This window comes from Calonectris borealis, chromosome 10 (genome assembly GCF_964195595.1).
Source record: "Calonectris borealis chromosome 10, bCalBor7.hap1.2, whole genome shotgun sequence".
In the NCBI taxonomy this organism is placed as follows: domain Eukaryota; kingdom Metazoa; phylum Chordata; class Aves; order Procellariiformes; family Procellariidae; genus Calonectris; species Calonectris borealis.
The window spans coordinates 18,006,680-18,024,928 of NC_134321.1; the positions used below are offsets into that span (position 1 = coordinate 18,006,680).

The following is an 18,249-nucleotide window of genomic DNA, read 5'->3' on the forward strand; positions in this document are numbered from 1 at the left end:
CGTGACCAGATGTGTCATTAACAATTACAAAAAGCTCCAGGTCTTCCCACCCACACTTGGCTTGAAACGCTTGAGAAAAATAACACCCTGCAATTATATACCAGTTAAGCATTTGAAGCAAGTGCAAACAGGATAAGCCAGACAAGACTGTGCTCTGCTCAAAAAAAACCCCCATGTGCCATGAACATACACTCAGATTTAGTAATCCATCTTTGCATATATGGGCATTTAGAAAATGGTTTTCAGCACTGACAGACCTATATGCCGTCCCCAGCTGGACATAATGGAAAGCATCGATCTTCATCAGAAGACTCTGATAAGGGATAGATATTTACTGTTAGAATTGGGTAGGTTTACACTGAAACCTTATTTAAGTTTCAAGTTCCACACAAATGACATTTAGAAAATAAAATTCAATATAAACATCGCACATCTATGTACTTTAAGCTGCACTTACTCCCCAGCCACTTTTACACACACTTACTCATGCTGTGACTTTTTATTGGCCTCCCTGGCAAAAGACTATCTTTTTAAGAGCCGAAATACCACTGTCTGTTACACTCCAAAGTTAGTGGACAGGGATGCAGTTGAAAAACGGAGAGAACAATGTTTCTGTGACTCAGACAGTCTCTTCTTATCTCCCTTCCAAAAGCACACACATTCCAAAGGAACTTTGTGTGCACAAGAGATCTATTTCCTCTCACATTTATCTTAAGCAGAACTAAGTGGGCAAGTTTTGGTTTAGAGCGCAGCTGTGCCCAGTCATTTTCTTTACACAAGAGCTCTCCCCTCCACCACTTCTCCCCTCCCCAATAGACATTTAAGCAAAGATGTTCCTGAGCACACCAGGCTGGTAACATTAGAGCTTTCTTTGCATTTTTTGTATCAGACTCCCCTATTCATGAGTCATCCTTTCTCCTCCATCCATCATTCTGAAGCCCTAACACAAGTTCTCAGGGCATGGAAAGCAGCCTCACACTAAACTCGCATCGCTCTGCAACTCGAATAAGGACACAGCATCAAACTACTTGTGCTGTGCAAGGTAATTGATTCCACAGAGCATTCACAACCTTCAGGCACCTTCTTTTATCACAATACCATATCAGTGCAGCTTGTTACACCGTGGGCAGACCTCCCACTAGTTTGTGAGGAGTGCAGGCAAATATGCTGAAAGATTTACTTAGACAGGCACTACCCAGTTTTTCATGTGTTTTGCAAACTCTGATCCTGAGAAAAGAGAGTTCTCACTTTCTACTCACTCAAAGGGCACTTTGCTTGGCTAGGCTAGTCACCTCTGCGTTCCTCTGATATATCAGCCAGAGATTTAAACAGAGAAAGAAACTTCAGTTTCTCACAGATCTACTTCTTTCTTTGTAAAGTCAGAGGCATGAGCGGTCTGCTGCCATGCTGTCACCTCAGTTAGGACAAAAGACACGGGAAAACCCTATACAGTTTTTTCCTTCATTCCCTTTTTTTTCCGCTGCTGGAGAACAGCACACACACTGCAGCCTGTACTGCCTGCTTCCCTGAATTTGCTCAAAGCTTAACATAAGAAAAGCTACTACAGTGAAGCAACTTTCTCTGTTGTGCTCCCACCTGACTGCCTGGCTGCAGCAGCCAGCATTACATCACTGGGCACCAAGGCTTTCAGGGAATCTGTCCAAAGTACTGAGAAGGGTTAAAGCTAGTGCTTGCACTTTGCTTGCCTGTGCTTCTAAGAAGCATGCATCTCAAGCAGCCTGGATCTTTTTTCAAGCAGTCCTATTATTCGGGGTGGGGGGTGGGGAAGGCTTCCTAAAGCATTCTCCTGACAAGTCATTTCTATTATTAGAGTAAGACATAATGTCTCTGCTCTTGGCAAGTACTTGGCGATGCGGGATTGAGGTTTGTTTAAATTTCCTGAAAGACAGAAATGATCACACAAACAAGCTGAGTTTTCTATTAATTAGCTTGCAGAATTAACTGACTTTTAAATTGGCAAGGCTGTTTACCAGAGGTCTTTGCTGGAACGTCCCATTCTGCTAGAGGCTATGCAAACACAAAAGACATCTTTCTCTTGGAAGGTTTATAAGCAAGAACAACCCACGCAATGAAAAGCACAGCCACCTGGACTATGTATTTCACTGATAGTTTGGTGATGGATGCTATTGTAAGTAATGACAGAAAGTATTTCCACTAAAAACATAACGCAATGGAAGACAAAGCCCAGGAGACTGAACTTGGTACAGCTTACCTTTTGTACATCATAGTGAAGTCCACGTATGGCAAACCCTGGAATGTAGTCATACTTCCCAAGCCCTTCTGGATACTGAGAAGACAGACAGCGACATCATTGGAGGCATAAGCATTGGGTTATCAACAAAATTATTTCACCTGTTGAGCTGGCTTAGTCCTACTAGTCATCTCACCCCAGGCATAAACTGACCAAGGCACAGGTGCACTTCATTTTGCACCTTCAACAAAGAAAGTGGATGAACAGAGAAAGACATAAAGGATCAGGATCCCCAAAACTAGTTTCTCTCATGTAAGGGACACTAGTGAAAACGTAACAGATTCACTCAGGCAGCGAGGACACTTCTAGTAAACTCCATTCCATGCATATATTTGGCAAAGCGATGGCACTGTGGAGCCCCTCTAAAAAGAAAGAAATGACGAGAAGAAAATGCACAGACTAGTCACCTATTGTGGACAGGGTGTCCATTACTGGACATGCTATACAGCATCATCCACATTGATTCGCACGTGTCAAATCCTGTACGGCTTCAGTGTTGGCCCACGGTTCATGTTTATCCACCACGTGTACCTCGAACCAGCAATTCTGTAGGCATTATTTCCATAGTTAGGTAAAACAGACCAGACCTTTCTAGACTAAGGTTCCTGCTCCATATTTATAAAACCTCAGGAATGTAGAGGATGGTAAATTGTCTCAAAGGAAATTAATTCCACATACGGACAAAACTTTCTGCAATCAAAGATTGTGAAATATGAAATTTATCTCAATAAACCAAGTAATTGACACATGCACACAATGCGGCATTTTGCAAGCACGTCTGGGGTGTCGCAAAGACAGCAGCAGTAAGCTTAATTGAGTGGAAATTCTTAGCACATCATTACCTTGAATTGTTCTATTAGGATGTCTCTGGCAGTGTTGAAAATCATAGAGTGTAGTAAATTAGAATACTGTGCTAACGTGTAATCGTAGTCAAAGCCATATATCTCAACATCTCCCAAGCTGATCTCGTTGTTAGCGTAGATAGCGGCCGGGTTGAGGAGATTGCAGACTCCTGGTGGAAGGAGATCTAAGAGAAGGGAAAGAGGAGAGGTTAGAGAAACTGAGAGGATCACTGAAACTTCAACTTTTTGTTCTGAACCTGACAGCAGCTGGAAGTATCTCACAGCAGCAGAAAAGGAGCACAGTGCTGCTGTCGAAGACTGCTGCTGTTAACCCACTCAAATAATCCAGCCCGTGAAAAAGCACGCTGTGAAACCTCTGGCTGTGTCTGGTGATGGTGCTAACCACTTTCACAGTAAGACTGACCTTTTGTGTCAGGAAGCCGCAAAACAATGTCCTTGGGTCTCTGGCCCACATGAAGCAAAGCAGACCCGAGATTTTGAAGTGTCAAATTTCTAGCTCACAGCAGCTGCATTTTCAGCAGGCTCACCAACGTGAAAAGTAGCTGTAATGTATCACCAGAAAAACATGCGCCCCTCACTTAAAACTTGAGCAAGACAAACAGGCTCTCTCTCCTCTTTGACAAATTAGAAATTTTGAGGTTTGCCTTTTGGCATTTTTTGTTTCTCACAGAAGCAGCCAGACTTCACAGAGCAATTCTGCAGGTACCGCTAGGGCTTTTTTTTTTTTCAATTATTAATGGGCAGGATAAAACAAGGTTTTGTACAAACACCAACAAAATGTAAAAAAACCCACATTAAGCTACGCTCTTGGAGCACGTAATGCTGATAGCAACAAGTTACCTGCTTTCCCCTGATAACAGCTGTGAAAACAGCTCAGTCCTTGCGTGTGGTTTGTCACTTCAAAACGGGGTTACTGTTCAAGATGCGTGTGAATAACACTTTGCTCCCCAGACCACTGGGAAAACAGGGGTTAAGTGACCTAGCAGTATATCCTTTTTCAGAGCTAGTCTAGAGAGCGGAGAGCTTTAGCTGCACTACAATGGGAGAGACAGGAACAGACCCTCCCCAGGCTTCCCGCCCCACGAGAGCTGTCCATTGCAAGATGAGAAAGAGCAATAAAAATTGTTCCCTGTAGTAGGTTGCCTAGTCGCATCCACGCTGGGGGACAGAGAGGGGAAGGAGACATTTACTTCCCCCTCAAAGACAGGCAATTTTCTCTTTGAATGATAGGAAAAGTGCAGAGTTTCCAGATCCTACACAGCATCAGCAGGTAGGATTTTTTTTTCCCTTCCTACCTTAACTTTTGGCTTTTAGCAAGAACCCCTGTGCCAGTTCTTTAGTGCTTCCTTGCTATAAACCCAAGTTTCATCTGAATCTAGAACAAAAAAAATATTATTAGAAAGAGATACCAGCCATTCCCAATAAAGACTTTGTCTGGAATGATTACAGAATTTAGGTAAAAGTCCAAAGTACATTTGCGAGCACTAATCCAAAGAAGTGACCAAAGAAACAGAGGGTTCAGATATATCATAATATTTATTTTTCAGGGGAGAGACGCATTACAGAACATACCCATCTCTCTCTGCTAACTCACTTTGGCCTTCAAATGCATTTCACCAGATCAACTAGAGAGGAGTTTCTAGAAAAGAAAGCCGTATTTTAAGGTAGGAGGGCTGACTTACTGGCTACACAGCAAGAACAAAAGCCCTCTTTCAGTGACTCTGCTGGTGGCAAAGTTCCTGGAAGAGGCTGAAGAGGGTGGACGCAATCAGAGTACTTTCCACTGGGATTTTAAAAGATGGGAAATGTAAATAGGATTCAGATGATCACAACTTTCATCCTCTCATCATAAATGCTCTCTGCACCATAAACAAACAGCGCTCCACTTCCTGTCCTCACCTCCAGATAACTTGTGGGAAGATCTTTTTCCAAGCATACACTGGCATTTGCAGGGTGTTATTTTTTTCCTCTCAAGGAAAATGACACAACCCTAATCACATCACAGTGCAAATATGCAGTGCTTTCCTCTCATAATGAAGCACTTTTTTAAAAAAAAAAAAAAAACAACAAATGCACCCCACTTGCTGCTACCATATCCCTACAGAGAGGTCAAGCTCTTCCAACATTCACCATTTGCTAACAGATTTATGACAACACATTTTGATAGTCTGAGAGCAGCGCAAAATACCATTGCCTGAACGCCATCTCTCCTTTCACAGAAGACATGAGACCCATCTAGATTCAACATCCACAACTTTTTCAAAAATACAATCAGGAAAAGCTAAGGGAGCGGTACAATTTTGTAACAAGTGAAGGGTAGTCTGAGATTTGCCAAGCACACGAAGCGAGTCTTATCTGTGATCAGAAGCGTAAGCAGTAACTGTGCCACACAGTATGATTTATGAAGTATATTTAGACCCACTGGATGAAGTCATACTCCTCCCTGCCAGCCTCAAACATACAGAGCCTCTCTGCTGTCCTCTGACAGCCTCCTGCCCAGCTCATTTTACCCCACTCAGACATTTTGTCACTAACTTACATAGCATGTTCTCTCTTACCGCATAAGGGCCGAAGAAAGATGCATACACTAGCCAAAACGCTTTATCACCATTGCCTCACACATAACATGTTCCCTACGCACACTTCCTGGAGCACCAGGCATCTGCTTGCTGTGTTTCCTACCACACATCATCGTCACCAAACCAAACTTGCAGCAGCTTGCTGACAGCTTGCTCTTTCCATGCAGTCATCCCCCATCTTAAATTTACAGTAGTTTCAAAGTCACTGATATCCTAGAGAGAAGGAAAAAGCTCTGGGTTTCGGTCCAGAGACTCATGTTGCACATCTGGCTCAGCGTAAATGTCCGTTTGCAGCATCCTCCTCAATAGAGTGGTCGGTGTCAGCCTCCTCTTTGTGCTCACACAGTCTCTCTGCAAATTCAAACTACGTCAGGGAAGAGACAGAAGCTGGGAGCACATGCAAGATCGGTTTCAATACGAGAGCCCAAACATGCCTGGCTTACTGAGCCAGGTTTCAAGAAGTTTGGGTTTTTGGTTGGTTGGTTGGTTTGGTTTTCTTTTTTGTGTTTTGTTCTTTTTTTTAAAAAAAAGATAATCACCTGGGTGGTTACAAATTCTAAGTGCTTAATTAAGCCCTAGGCTGCAGACTTGGGTGCTGCTGCTCTGCTGACATTCAGCACGTAATCTGCCAGGGATCTTTCCCTCAGTTTGCATGGCAATCGTCGAGTCAAAACAAACAGATGACACTCTCCAGAAGTCCATGAAGATGCCATTTTTTAAGAACGATAGCTTTTGCTTTTCCTCTGCCAAGACACTGAAATAGATTGCTGGACAGATATGATAAATTACAGCAAGAAAAAAAAAACAAAATGAAAACCAGTTTTGGTTATTTAAAAAGAATGATAATCCCAACTACTCTTTCCATCTGGGTCCTAACTGGAAAGGGAGACAATATCACAGTTAGTCACTGCCTACTCAGCACTTCGCCCAGGAAATATGATTGAAGGGAGAACTGGCACACGTACATTTGAGGACAGTGGGGAAAAAACAGCTCTTGCAATAGATACAAACCCCTGGAATCTGCATACTTGCACAATTTGCTCGGGTTTGCAACTCTGACGGTTTTAAGGGAAGTGTCTGCATATCCATGGTATATGATGAAACTCAGTAACAAAGGCAGACCACAAGAAAGCATGTTTGATCTCATGCATTTTTAACACCTGGGTGTAAATGCAAGGTAAACACACATCATCTCCTTCATTTTACCACTATGAGGCCCTGAACAGCTGCTTAAATCGGAGTATCTTCAGGACAGCACAAGTGCCTCTTCCCAGGCAATAGCCCACATTGTTAGAAAGCAATAACACTCAATCCCCAACATGACAGCAGAGATGGAAACAAAGGCAGGTAATTAACTGTGAGCAACGGTTAGAGACGCCAAGACACCATATGGCCCCTTCTGACGTGAAAAACGCTCCGGTCCGGAGCACGTCCTGTGCTTTTCTGAGCTCCTGGGGGTACCAACGGCATCACGCAGGAAACGCTCCTTTTCTCTCAGCCTCAGATCCAGCATGTTAGTGAAGAACAGTACATAAAAAAGGCAGCTTACACCCATCTCTCACACCCTTTGTACTCCCAGAGGTCCAACACAGCAGACATCTGTGCTTATTTCTTTGTAAGACTAGCAAGGAAAAGGGTGATATTGAAAAGCAGATGGCCACCATCCTCCATGTTCTTCATGAATCAAAGTTTCCTTTGCTCACACTGACTTGCTTTCTAAAGACAAACTGTGAGTTTTTCGTCCCTTCCAAATACCTCTTTATCCTTTTGAAGTGTTGTTTTGTACCATTTCACAGCAATTCCTGCAAAGCACTCTAACCAGCCAAAGTAGATGCTTCTAACAAGATGGTAGGGAGAGGGAAATATTACTTAAAGAGCATTAAATGACAGAAGAACCATGTTAAAAGAGTGCTGAAAATTACTCTGGAGCATAGTCTTGAATTTATGCCATTATGCCTAAATATTTAGGGATTTCTCACCAATGAAGTCTACACAAACGAAAAGCAGTATTAAAAAATACCATTTCATTCCAAAACAACATTTTTCATATACACAAAGGCACTAAATGAATGCCGGTATAACAGTTCTTTATAGAAGAAACCTTTTTAGGAAAGCAGAATTTAGAAGGTAACGTAGCTGGTCGCACTTCCAGTTCTGGCTGCTAATTGTCATTTTCAGTCCCAGCTCAATCTGTAGATGCTGCAACTCGTGAAACGTGCACACTCCCTAAGCAACCCGCGGGGCATTTATTATCATAGCACTAGACTTGTTTCCTGGTTTGGCAAAGAGTGATGCCCTTAAATCTTTGTGCCTGTTTGAGATTAGCAACACAAGCAGAATCAAAATGTGCTGGATTGTAAAATCCACCTATGCACCACACCGGAATCACCAATGCAGTGATCACACAGGGGTGTCACCTTCTCTCCCATTTCCAAACATGATGTTGCTGACTGCGTCTTGCATTATTTAGATGCAAAGGTATCTCTTGATCCACACAAACTAAAAAGAGCAAGGGCTAGCTCTGAGCTACATCCTCAGCATCGTCAATGCCTAAGCAAGTTCTTGTTATCTGCAAACTTGTCTATGTTCTCAGTAGTTCTCACATTTAACCACGCTCAAGCTTCCCATGCAGAGGCAAGAAGTTAACAGTTATTTTAAAGGTTCCTTAGGAAAGCTGATGTATTGTAGCTATGTTTACAAGTTTGAAAAACCTAGGAAAAAACATACACACCTATTTACAGCCAAATCCTCACTTGCTTGCCAGTTCCACTGAGTTTCAGGATTGGATGTATCCTAGAGCGCAGGACTTCAGACACTGCTTACTAAGAGAGCATATCATCCTTCCTTGACACTTTAGATGCCATCAAACCAAAACACAGCAAGCCTTGCTCAACCACCCGTCTGACAAATGCAATTATACTTTTCCTTTTGGCAGAGGGAACAAAAAAAAAAAACATTAAGTGGAAGTAGTAGCCTCAAATTCTTACAGGTAATGAAATCTTGTTTGTATCACCACACTCAAGCCTGGCAGAACACAGATGTGTTTTTACAAAGTTGAGAACTTCTGGTGCCTGGGCTCTGGCCACAAGTATCACCACTGAGTTTTACTGCACAGAAGCTCTCGTCCTACACATCTTGCCCTGTCCAACTCGGTCAGCATTTACCACTGGAATCCCCTCTATGCAAAAGCGCGATACTGCTCTATAAATCAGGTCCTAAGGAAGAGCTGGTTTGAAAACACATAATAAATTCTGCTGGCAGAGACCTCTCCAAAACCAATAGCAATAACTGACAATATAGGACAAAGGACTCCACAAAGGTGGAGTTTCAGAGAAGGAGGGAGAAGGTGGCCCCACAGGAGTTTTCTCAAACTCAATGCTGATGAGTATTGAGACATGATTATGTTTTCAAAGCCATAATCCAACCACAGACATTCACTTTTACATCAGAGTTAGAAATCAAGAACAAAGGAACAGACTGGTGCCACATTTTGCACAACTCAGTTTAGTCGTCAAAGCAACAATTAAAACCAACTTGGACCAACTTTGTTTATGTCTCTTCTTGACAAGACTTGAGTAACAGCACAGTCTTGAAATTTTGGTTTGGGGAGCTATTCTTTAAACAAACAAGAGCCTTCTTATTTAACATGTCTAATAGTTACCTGGAGGTTTGTAAAGAATCTGCTCTGTACCACATGGGCTACTTCACCTAACTTCATTTTGCATTTAGTCCTGCTGATTAGTTCTCCATCTCCAGTAACAACTGTATCTCTTGCATCCCAACAAAGTGTAACTATGTGAATGCAAACTTCACAATCTGTCACATAGTAAAGTGAGCATTTTCCCAAGAGACCACAACACAGCCTATTAACATATCTTCATTTACAGTTTCAATACCATTATAGAAAAGAAAAAAAATGCCATTGAGGATATTAAGATCCATTACAAGTCTTGCAAGTTGGAATTTCTTTCAAGCAGCGGGGCTAAAACCACAACTCAGTCTTGGAGCAGCGACTTCACATGAAGCTACTGTCCTCTGTCAGCACCCTGTACTTTGGCGGCTCAGGCAAAGGAGCTCACATCCTGCAAAAGCTGGAATGCAGCACCCAACAGATCAGCGGCCAATTCCTTTACATTTGTGCATCATGAAGGACTTTAGATTTTATGTCAAATCTCATGTACTGGAAGGTGGGGGAGGAAGGAATGACAGAACTTGCCAATCTCAGAACAGTGAGACTGTTCTTCCAGATGCCTATGGCTGGCTGCTGGCTGGCTGCTGTCCTTCTCCAAACCCTTAGATAAACAAAAGCTAACGGAGAGCTATTTAACAGCAGACACAAAGTCACACTTCCTAGCCCTCTACAGTGCTTACCTTCAGCATTCCAAAAATCAAGGAAAACGTTCCCTGCCCTTATGCCATGAAAGCTATTCTTTCACATTTTTAGGAGAGTTTAATACAGTGGAGATCTGCTGCTGTCAAAAAGACCACAATCCTGTTTTATGCATGGACAGATTTGGCGAGTGGCATGTTTTCTTCTCGCTTAGCAAGATGGCAACATACCTGACAGAGCCAGGTAACTTCTTGGTCAGAGGAGCAAAAACATACACGCATGCACACGAGTAAAAGGTGTTTCGCATCTGTAACACAAACTGAGCTCAGGATCAGGAGACATCCTAGCAGCTGCAGCATCACTCTTCTCCATGTTCACCCTTGTGCCAATGACAAGTTACAAGTTGGACCCTGGATTCCTCACCACATCAGTCAACATGACTGTCTATTTGTCCTAGTCTAACCACCTTTCCGTATGCCAACCAACGGCAAATTAGAGAAAAATGCAAGAAGCCCTTCATTTAGACCATTTGCCATGACGATGTCCATGTTAGGGGGCCACATCCTGTTAGGGGGCCAGCTGTGAAGAACCCCACATTCTCTGCATGTCCTGAAACGCTGAGACCAGCCGAGGGATGTTCACAGAAGGAAGCCCAGGATGGGGAGAGGAAGACCAGGGCCAGATTTCAATGGAAATAAAACCACCCCAGAGGGCCCCAGGCGATGGAGGCGTGCAGATGGCATTGCCAGGGAGAAGGTTTCTAACCGCGGCAGCTGCACAGCAATGGGCACATCCCCAGTTCTGCGGCGCGGGGAAAAGCACCAAGATGCAAAGAGGAAAAAAAAAAAAAGAGGGAAAAAAAGGAAAAAGCCCAGGCCCGGCAGGACGTGGCAGCCCCAGCGCCCGGAGGCGGCCCTTACCGTAGACCAGCTTTTTCATCTCGTGGTACCTGGCCCACAAGTAGGTCTTGGTGTCGGCTCCCTCGGCCGGGAGGGGCTGGCTGCCCGCGGCGGGGCCGGGCTCGGCGCCGCGCCGCGCTCTGCCGGGGGCCGCCGGGTGGTGGTCCCTGGGCTGCCCGTGGCCGCCGTCCCCGGGGCACTGGCTGGCTTTAGGGCGGCAGCTCTGGCAGGAGACGGCCACGGCGAGGAGCCGGGGGCCCGCGCCGCTGCCCCTCCTCAGCGCCGCCATGCCCAGCGCCGCCATGGTCCCGCCGGACGCTGCAGCCTCGGGCAGCCCGTGCACGGCCGGGGCTGGCTCCGCTCCGCTCCGCTCCCCGCCGCCCCGGCCCCGGCCCGCGGCGGCACCCGCCGGGCGGCCAATCCCCGCCGCCCGGTGCGAGGGGGCTGGGCCGTGCCACGCCTCGCCACGCCTCGCCGAGAGGGGGCCGGGGGGCGGCGCTCAGCGGCCGCCCGCGGAGGAGGGCTGAGGGCGGCGGGGGCCCGGGCGGGCTCCGCTCGCCGCGCTCCGGCCCCTCAGGCGGGCGGCGGCGGGAGGGGGGGGGCGGGGGGACCGGTGGTCCCTCGCGGCAGCCCCGCCCCCGCCCCGGTCCTCGGCCCCGCCCCGGCCAATCACGCGAGGCGAGCCGCCCCGGGCGAGGTCACGTGGGTACGGACCACGTCCTTCCGTTCGGCTGCTCCTGGGACTCGGCAGCCCGCGCTGGAGGTGAGGGGCGCGCGGCACGGGGTCGCGCGCCAGGCGCTGCGCTGATTGGCTGAGCGCCCCTGCTGGGCCGGGGAGGGGGCTGAGGGGCCGCCATGGCCGCCCGCCGGCGGGGGGCGAGGCTGGGCCCGGGCCACCCGCTTCTCATCCCCCCCCACCCCCGCCAGCGTAACGGGGAAGACGGGGGGCTGCGGCCCCGCGTCTGGGGCTCTCCCACAGCGGGCTTGGCCTCCCGCTCGCGGTTTGACCGCGGTTTGGGGGCCGTTGTGCGTCCCGCTCCGCCTCTCACACGCCTCCCCCCGTTTCCTTCTTCACACGCGGACTGCCGAAGGCGCCGGTCCCGCCCCGGTCATGCTGGTGAGCAAGAGGGTGAAGCGCCTCTTGCAGCTGGTGCCTGGGAAGCAGCGCTTCGGCGTTTACAGGTTCCTGCCCTTCTTCTTCCTCCTCGGGGGAGCGATGGAGTGGTTCATGATAAACGTCCGCATTGGCAAGGAGACCTTTTGTAAGTGAGGGCCGCGCCGCAGCGGCTGATCCCGGCGGGAGGGCGGCAGGAGGAGGCCCGGGCCCTGCTGAGTCACCGCTGCCCCGCCAGCACCCCCTCCCTCCCTCCTGGCGGTCCCCGAGCAGCCCCCGCTCTGACCCGGTACCGTGTGCCGCGGCACCTGCCAGGGTGAGCACAACGGAGGCCGTTCCCCTTAAGGAGAAGTTAGCGGGGTCTGATGGTGGGGTCCGCACCTGGAGGACTTTAAAGATAATCAGCACGTCAGTCACTTCTCTTTAGTGCAGGATGTGACGCTCCAGATTCTGCCGCCCTAGCAGTAGACACTGGGCAGAAACAAACAAACAAACAAACAAAAAAGGGTTTAGAATACTAAATTAGATTTTTTTTACATTGAAAAAGACTCGCCAGGGTTGTTGGAATTTAAATGTAGGTGTGGGTTCATTTGAAATGTGACTTTTTAAATTGAAAAAAGTACGACAATAAGTCACGAGAACTTCACTAATGGCACTTAGTTTCTAGAAATTAAAGCATTTAGTTTTAATGTGGCATTCTTCCCTTTAAGAAACCTTGCTAGAAATTTTTGTGCGCTTCAGAAAAAGGATCAGCTCTACTGTATATGAGAATATTCTCATTTTCACGGGAAATCTAGTTGAGTCTCCTGCAAAATAAAACAGCTTGATAAAATTTCCATAGCTGACAAACTCACTGCATACAAATTGCTTCTTTGCTCACTTCTGAAGGCTTGGGTTTCTTGTGGTTTTTCAGTTTAATATTTCTAATATATTACTATACCTCTATAGTAACAAAGTCAGGTTAGAAACTAAAGCACAACATCCCAGCCGTTATATTTCAGCTCGAGCTTTATTTTCCTGAAAAAAAAAAAATTGCTATGCCTAAGTGATACTATACTACAGTAATAATAATTGTGCACTTTAGCCTTGTTACTGCTCCATAATCCATGCAAAATGACAATGTACAAGACTGATAACCTCTTTTTTTGTCAGTGAGAGATTTTATTTGGTGATGGATATTTAGGGGTGATCAGGGTGAGGGGAGGCAGGAAGAACGACTAGGAATACAAAGAAGGTGGGTACATTCCTGTGTTTTGTTTATTAAAAAAAAGCTAAAATACTGAAGCCATGCTGGCAGTCCTCAGGCATTGACTTTGCCTATAATTTAATTTCCCTTTGGCTTCTGCTAGTTTGGGCATTTGTATTTTTAATTACCCTCATGGGAAAGTAGACAAGAAGTGACTGCATCTTACTGGAAACTTAATTTTCAAATAAAAACATTTCATCAGGACTGATGGGAAGAACTTTAGCCTAGATGGGAGGGAGAACATGAGCTATTTTTAAGTGGTAATAAGGATTTGTGTTGGCTTGAATTTTCAGTTGCCTGTCAGTATCTGCAAGAGAAAATTGGATTGAAAGGTTTAAAAAGAGATGATAGGCTTCACACATGTAATACTATCTTGCACTTGGAAAATGCTAATATAAAAAAATCTTTTTTCTGGCAGATGACGTTTACCGTAGGAAACGATCTGAAAGACAGTACGAGGCAAGGATGGAAAAAAATGAATTTTAGCCGAAATGTTTCAAGGGGAATGCTTCAACTGTATTAATACCAAAGAAGCATTACTGCCACGTTGATGGTAGGGGAAGATTTTGTCTCTGCAAGATGAACTGTAATCCGCAAGTTTGTATAATACACTCTCAGATGGTTTTGGCAGTTTTACTCTTCCATTTACTTCCTATCTTTAATACTTTGTATTTAAGCCAAATACAATAGCGAAAAGTTCATTGTGTTTAGGCCTCTGCCACTTATTTAATGTTTGTTTAGTACTAAACTAAACTGAGTAAACAGTCTGGCTACCACTTTTCTTTACTTGATGAGACACCATTCTTGTGACAAGACCAACGGGAAAGAAATATTACATATTGCATATATAGTATCTCAGCACAATGGAAGCAGTGATTTTTAGTTAGTTTCCTTAGTACTGACAGAAACTGCTCTGGCATCTGATTTGTTCTCTTTCCAATGTGGCATAATTTTAACTAGATAAAAAGAGGACAGACTTACTGTTCAGTGTTTACTCAGCCCACACTGTTTGGAAAGTCATCCGTGTGTTCAGGCTCCACTGCCTACAAGTGCCGTAATATCCGTTGTTGCTACTCTAACAATGAATTGAGCCGAGGGCTTTGGGGGGAAAAAAGTCTGATGCGTTTACCTGGCAACAGGCACAAGTTTAGAGGAATGTGCAATGGCAGTCCTAGCAAACCTGAATTCTGTTTGCAGGACTCCAGTCTCCCCAAAGAAGGAAAAGAGCTAACTGCTATATCCTGGACAGCTTTCACTCCCTAACACAGTGGCACTAGCTCTCAGGTGCGTGGGAGCATGTGAGTGACTATGCATTAGTGTGACTGGTGCAGTATTATCAGTGAGGATTGTATATTAATGCAATTGTTTTATTTCTGATGGTATGTGTATATGCTGAGGGTTCCACAAAGAAGCCTGAAAACAAAGGTGAGGGAGTTCATATACTTACATGCATTCCTGTGCTAACTCCTAGCAGCCTTTTTCCACAGAAGCAAGTTTTCATCAGCTAAAGAGACAATGGCTGTTTTGAAGAGGTTACAGTGCAGGTACTCAACCTGCAAGCAGAGGGTAACCACTGTACTTTGTGTTGTGCCTTCCAAGGACTTGATCTGGAGGACAAGTGCTGCTTGTGTTTTCAGGAGATAAAAACCTGTCAGAGAATTAAAGATGTGACTGTGCCGCTGCATATTTTGACTGGACGGCAAATGAATTACCTGGGGAAAACCTCTATTTCAGAAGTAGCAAGAACCTAGATTTTGACTTTGGTTCCAAGGTAGAGCCCGAGTTCAAAAACTCATGCATAAGCTGCTTTTTGCAGTCACAGATCATTGTACTGAAGTAAATCCTGACTGTAGCAATACATTAAAGAATAAAGCATTAATAAAAAGGCAGATTTTGAAAATTGCTGCGCTTTAGCTCCATCTGCCTTTACTTCTTGAGCGTTTTGGAACTCATTTGTTCTATGGAAATAAAGCACAAGAGAGTTTTTCAATATCTTTGTTTTTTTAAGAAAAACCCTGTGCCCTAGTTCTCAGCACTCAGGGGCCTGGTGTGAAAACTTCCTGTGGCTTCCCTTAAGCACTCTTATAATAGTAGCAAAGTGTTTCACAGACATCAGTGGGGCAAGGTCCAATTTTTCATTTCAGAGCTCTTGCTTATTTTGCAGCATTCTCTCCCATTTGCAGCTAAGAGCGCCAGGCATGTCTGGAAGAGATCTTGGGTGTCTCCAGCTAGGTAAACAAAGCGAGACAGGCTGCAGTCACTCACAGGAAGTCTGGTGTCAGGGAGTTTTGTGTCTTTGTGACCAGTGCAGGAATAAAATCCTTTTCCAAGTTGGTATCGTATCATCTCAGGCAACACAGATCTGTTATGACAGAAGATGAAGCTTGACATTTAGAAATCCGAACTGTATTCTTCATCCCACAATATGTTTGCTAGTGCTGATCCTTCAGCATTCTTCAATTTTGCCAGTCTCTCACTAATGCTGGAAATAAGGGTAGCTGGAAGGCCCCAGTGCCCAGCCCACTCCAGTACTGAGCACACTTGGAGATTTAGTATCAATTTTAATCTACACCCAATCTTCAACAACCAAGGTCTTCATTTGGTTTCCCAATTTTATCCCTGCTGACTCCTACTTCTGTGCTCTTCCCCAGCAATCTCTTTCACATCTTCTTTCTGGCTCTCACCTCCCCACTTCCTTCCCGACCTCCAGCTTCTCCGCCATCTGTCTACTATGGTGGTAGGCAATGGCAAGGAAGCAAGAACTCTCCTTCAGCTCGGAGCTCAGGCCAGTACTGGGAACGCACCACTGCTGCTGTTATGCACTGCAGGAGCAAGCCAGGAACACAGCTTTCGTTTTAAGCGCTGCTGAGCCCCTGCCAGTTCTGGGGTTGAGCACGTCCATTCCTTCTTCAGGGAGTTCATCCAGTGTCAGCCCAGAACGCAGCTCGGCATCTACGAACAGCAGTCTCATGTGTTCACTTTGCAGCGGCTGCAGCAGGAGATCCTGAGAATTAGCGAAGCATTTCTGCTGAAAGCTTTCTAAATTGTGGAAGTTAGGCCAATATAGATATCAAGCATGGAAAACTTCAACTCAGTAAAGCAGCAGCAGTGAATGGTCATCTGCGAACAAACAGCGATACTTACGTACAAGCAATGCTGCTCACCACTCCAGCATTAGAGAGGTGACAATTTCACTGCCGATTCAGAATGATTTTGTGGAAAGAATGGATCTGTTCATTGATCGTTTCCCTGCTGTTGTGCACCCAAGGATGCTGCCTGCTGAAAGACCTGTGGCGAGCCAGGGAAGTACTGAAAAGAAGTTCTGGTAAAGAAAGCGTGTATGTCTCCAGCCTGTACTCTTGCCTGGCACAGAGGTGCAGCAGAGTTTTGTCCCAGCTTTTCAAGAGTAGAAAAAGGAAAAAATAGTCCTCTGTTATGTATTGGTGAATTCTTCCCTGGAGCAAAACTTTTACTATCTTCAGTGGAGGTGAGCTTTCACTTCGGACTTCATAAAGATACAAAACTGCACCTGCGCTCTGGTTATGGCCAGCCCCAGCTCCTTCCAAGAAAGGTGCAAAAATCTGCAACAGGCACTTGGTGGGATGACTGGTCCTGAGGAATTTCCTTAAGTTGTTACTGGATGTTGGTGCTTCGCACCAAGCATGAGGATTAATTATAGTCCTCCCAAAAATCATCCAATGGAAACTGAATTTGAGCACTCCCTGTAGAGACAGTTGCACAGACTTCATGAAAGATTGACCATCCTTCACCATTTTTGTCCAAGGCTTTCGTCGTGCTTAGCTTAACCTGGGCTGAGCCACACCAGTTACTGGTTCTGCTGTACAATTCAGTGCATTCTTCTCCGTTTCTTTTCATGTCTCTCCTGCTGCCTCCTTTAACAGATGATAACCTGCATGGCCAGACTTCTGCGCTGGGTTTCTGATCCCTCTCAGTGCAGGAAGAACCGACTGTAGGAGACCATTGTGTCTCCGAGGCCTGACAGAAACTGGGAATCTCTTTATCCAGGATCACCAGATCCTACTGCATTGCAGCGGCTGTCCTTTTGTTCCTTTGTATGACGGTTGAATTAGACTTGCTGGAAAATGCAGTAAGGAAAAGGAATATGAGGTTTATTCTATTAATCAGAAAATTTCACATATATCAATGAATCAGATCCCATTTCTCACTTGATGTTCAAAGTACCCAGACATTTTGAAGCACCGCTCCGATTTAGTGCATTTGCAGTCGAGAGGGGGCTATGTACATCTACAGATGATCTTCAGTATCTCAGACTGAGCAAACAAGATGTGGAGGATGATTAGAATTAGCCTCCTCTGTGCATCTGCACCATCCACCATCAAATTTTAGAAAGGTGGAAGTTCTGTAAAGCTGGCAGCCTGCATGACAGGCAGTGTTTATCCCCCGGGCCCAAGACATGAATGCATGTTAATTAAATATAATGCTATCTGTTCTGGTTGTTTAAACAGCTCTTTGTAAATTGTATGTCAGAGGCACCTGGAGACTCGAGAGGTTGATACCACTTAATTTTTCTTGCTGTTTGTAGTATTAAAGAAAATTTCTATTCTGTTTTTTAATTTTATTGCGTAAAAGATGCTTTTTTCCATATTACTGTTCTAATTTCCTTTATTACACAGCTACATAAGAGAGAGTCCTGAACCAGGTTAGCTTCCAGTATGAAATTAAGGCTTGCTGTTTATTTTCAAAGCCATTAATGTGGGGGCAACCGGGACTGACTGAATGTTATCATCTCCACTCAGCTTGTTCCCAATGCGCCACATATTTTTCAAGGTTTACTGTTCATGCTCCTTAAGGCTCAATTTTCAACCATATTTTTCAGCATCACTGTTCTTAGCACCTACCAGGCACATCTTGCAATACACAGGACAATACAAAAAGGATTCTTTACCCACATACAAGCATGCACG

At 45.3% G+C, this 18,249-nt stretch overlaps 2 protein-coding genes across 4 annotated transcripts in view; one reads left to right on the forward strand and one right to left on the reverse strand.

Moving 5' to 3' along the window:
- Nucleotides 1-11,353, reverse strand: part of NT5DC2 (5'-nucleotidase domain containing 2) — a 28,083-nt gene extending 16,730 nt beyond the window's left edge. Inside the window, exons 1-4 of the mRNA XM_075159214.1 lie at nucleotides 10,965-11,353; nucleotides 3,115-3,299; nucleotides 2,234-2,308; nucleotides 258-313 (exon numbers count right to left, since the gene is read on the reverse strand). Coding sequence (XP_075015315.1) covers nucleotides 258-313; nucleotides 2,234-2,308; nucleotides 3,115-3,299; nucleotides 10,965-11,247 — 599 coding nt within the window. The 5' untranslated portion in view covers nucleotides 11,248-11,353. The remainder of the gene's footprint in view (nucleotides 1-257; nucleotides 314-2,233; nucleotides 2,309-3,114; nucleotides 3,300-10,964) is intronic.
- Nucleotides 11,354-11,542: 189 nt separating this feature from the next.
- Nucleotides 11,543-17,903, forward strand: UQCC5 (ubiquinol-cytochrome c reductase complex assembly factor 5). Of its 3 annotated transcripts, none has more exons than XM_075159218.1 (3): nucleotides 11,543-11,705; nucleotides 12,024-12,205; nucleotides 13,722-17,903. In XM_075159218.1, the coding sequence occupies exons 2-3, from the start codon at nucleotides 12,055-12,057 to the stop codon at nucleotides 13,787-13,789; spliced, it is 219 nt and encodes a 72-aa protein (XP_075015319.1). In that variant the 5' UTR covers nucleotides 11,543-11,705; nucleotides 12,024-12,054; the 3' UTR covers nucleotides 13,790-17,903. The 3 variants fall into 3 exon arrangements, with proteins under 3 accessions (XP_075015319.1, XP_075015321.1, XP_075015320.1); XM_075159220.1 differs by having other exon boundaries at nucleotides 11,604-11,706; nucleotides 12,035-12,205; XM_075159219.1 differs by having other exon boundaries at nucleotides 11,630-11,700; nucleotides 12,027-12,205.
- Nucleotides 17,904-18,249: the final 346 nt, after the last annotated feature.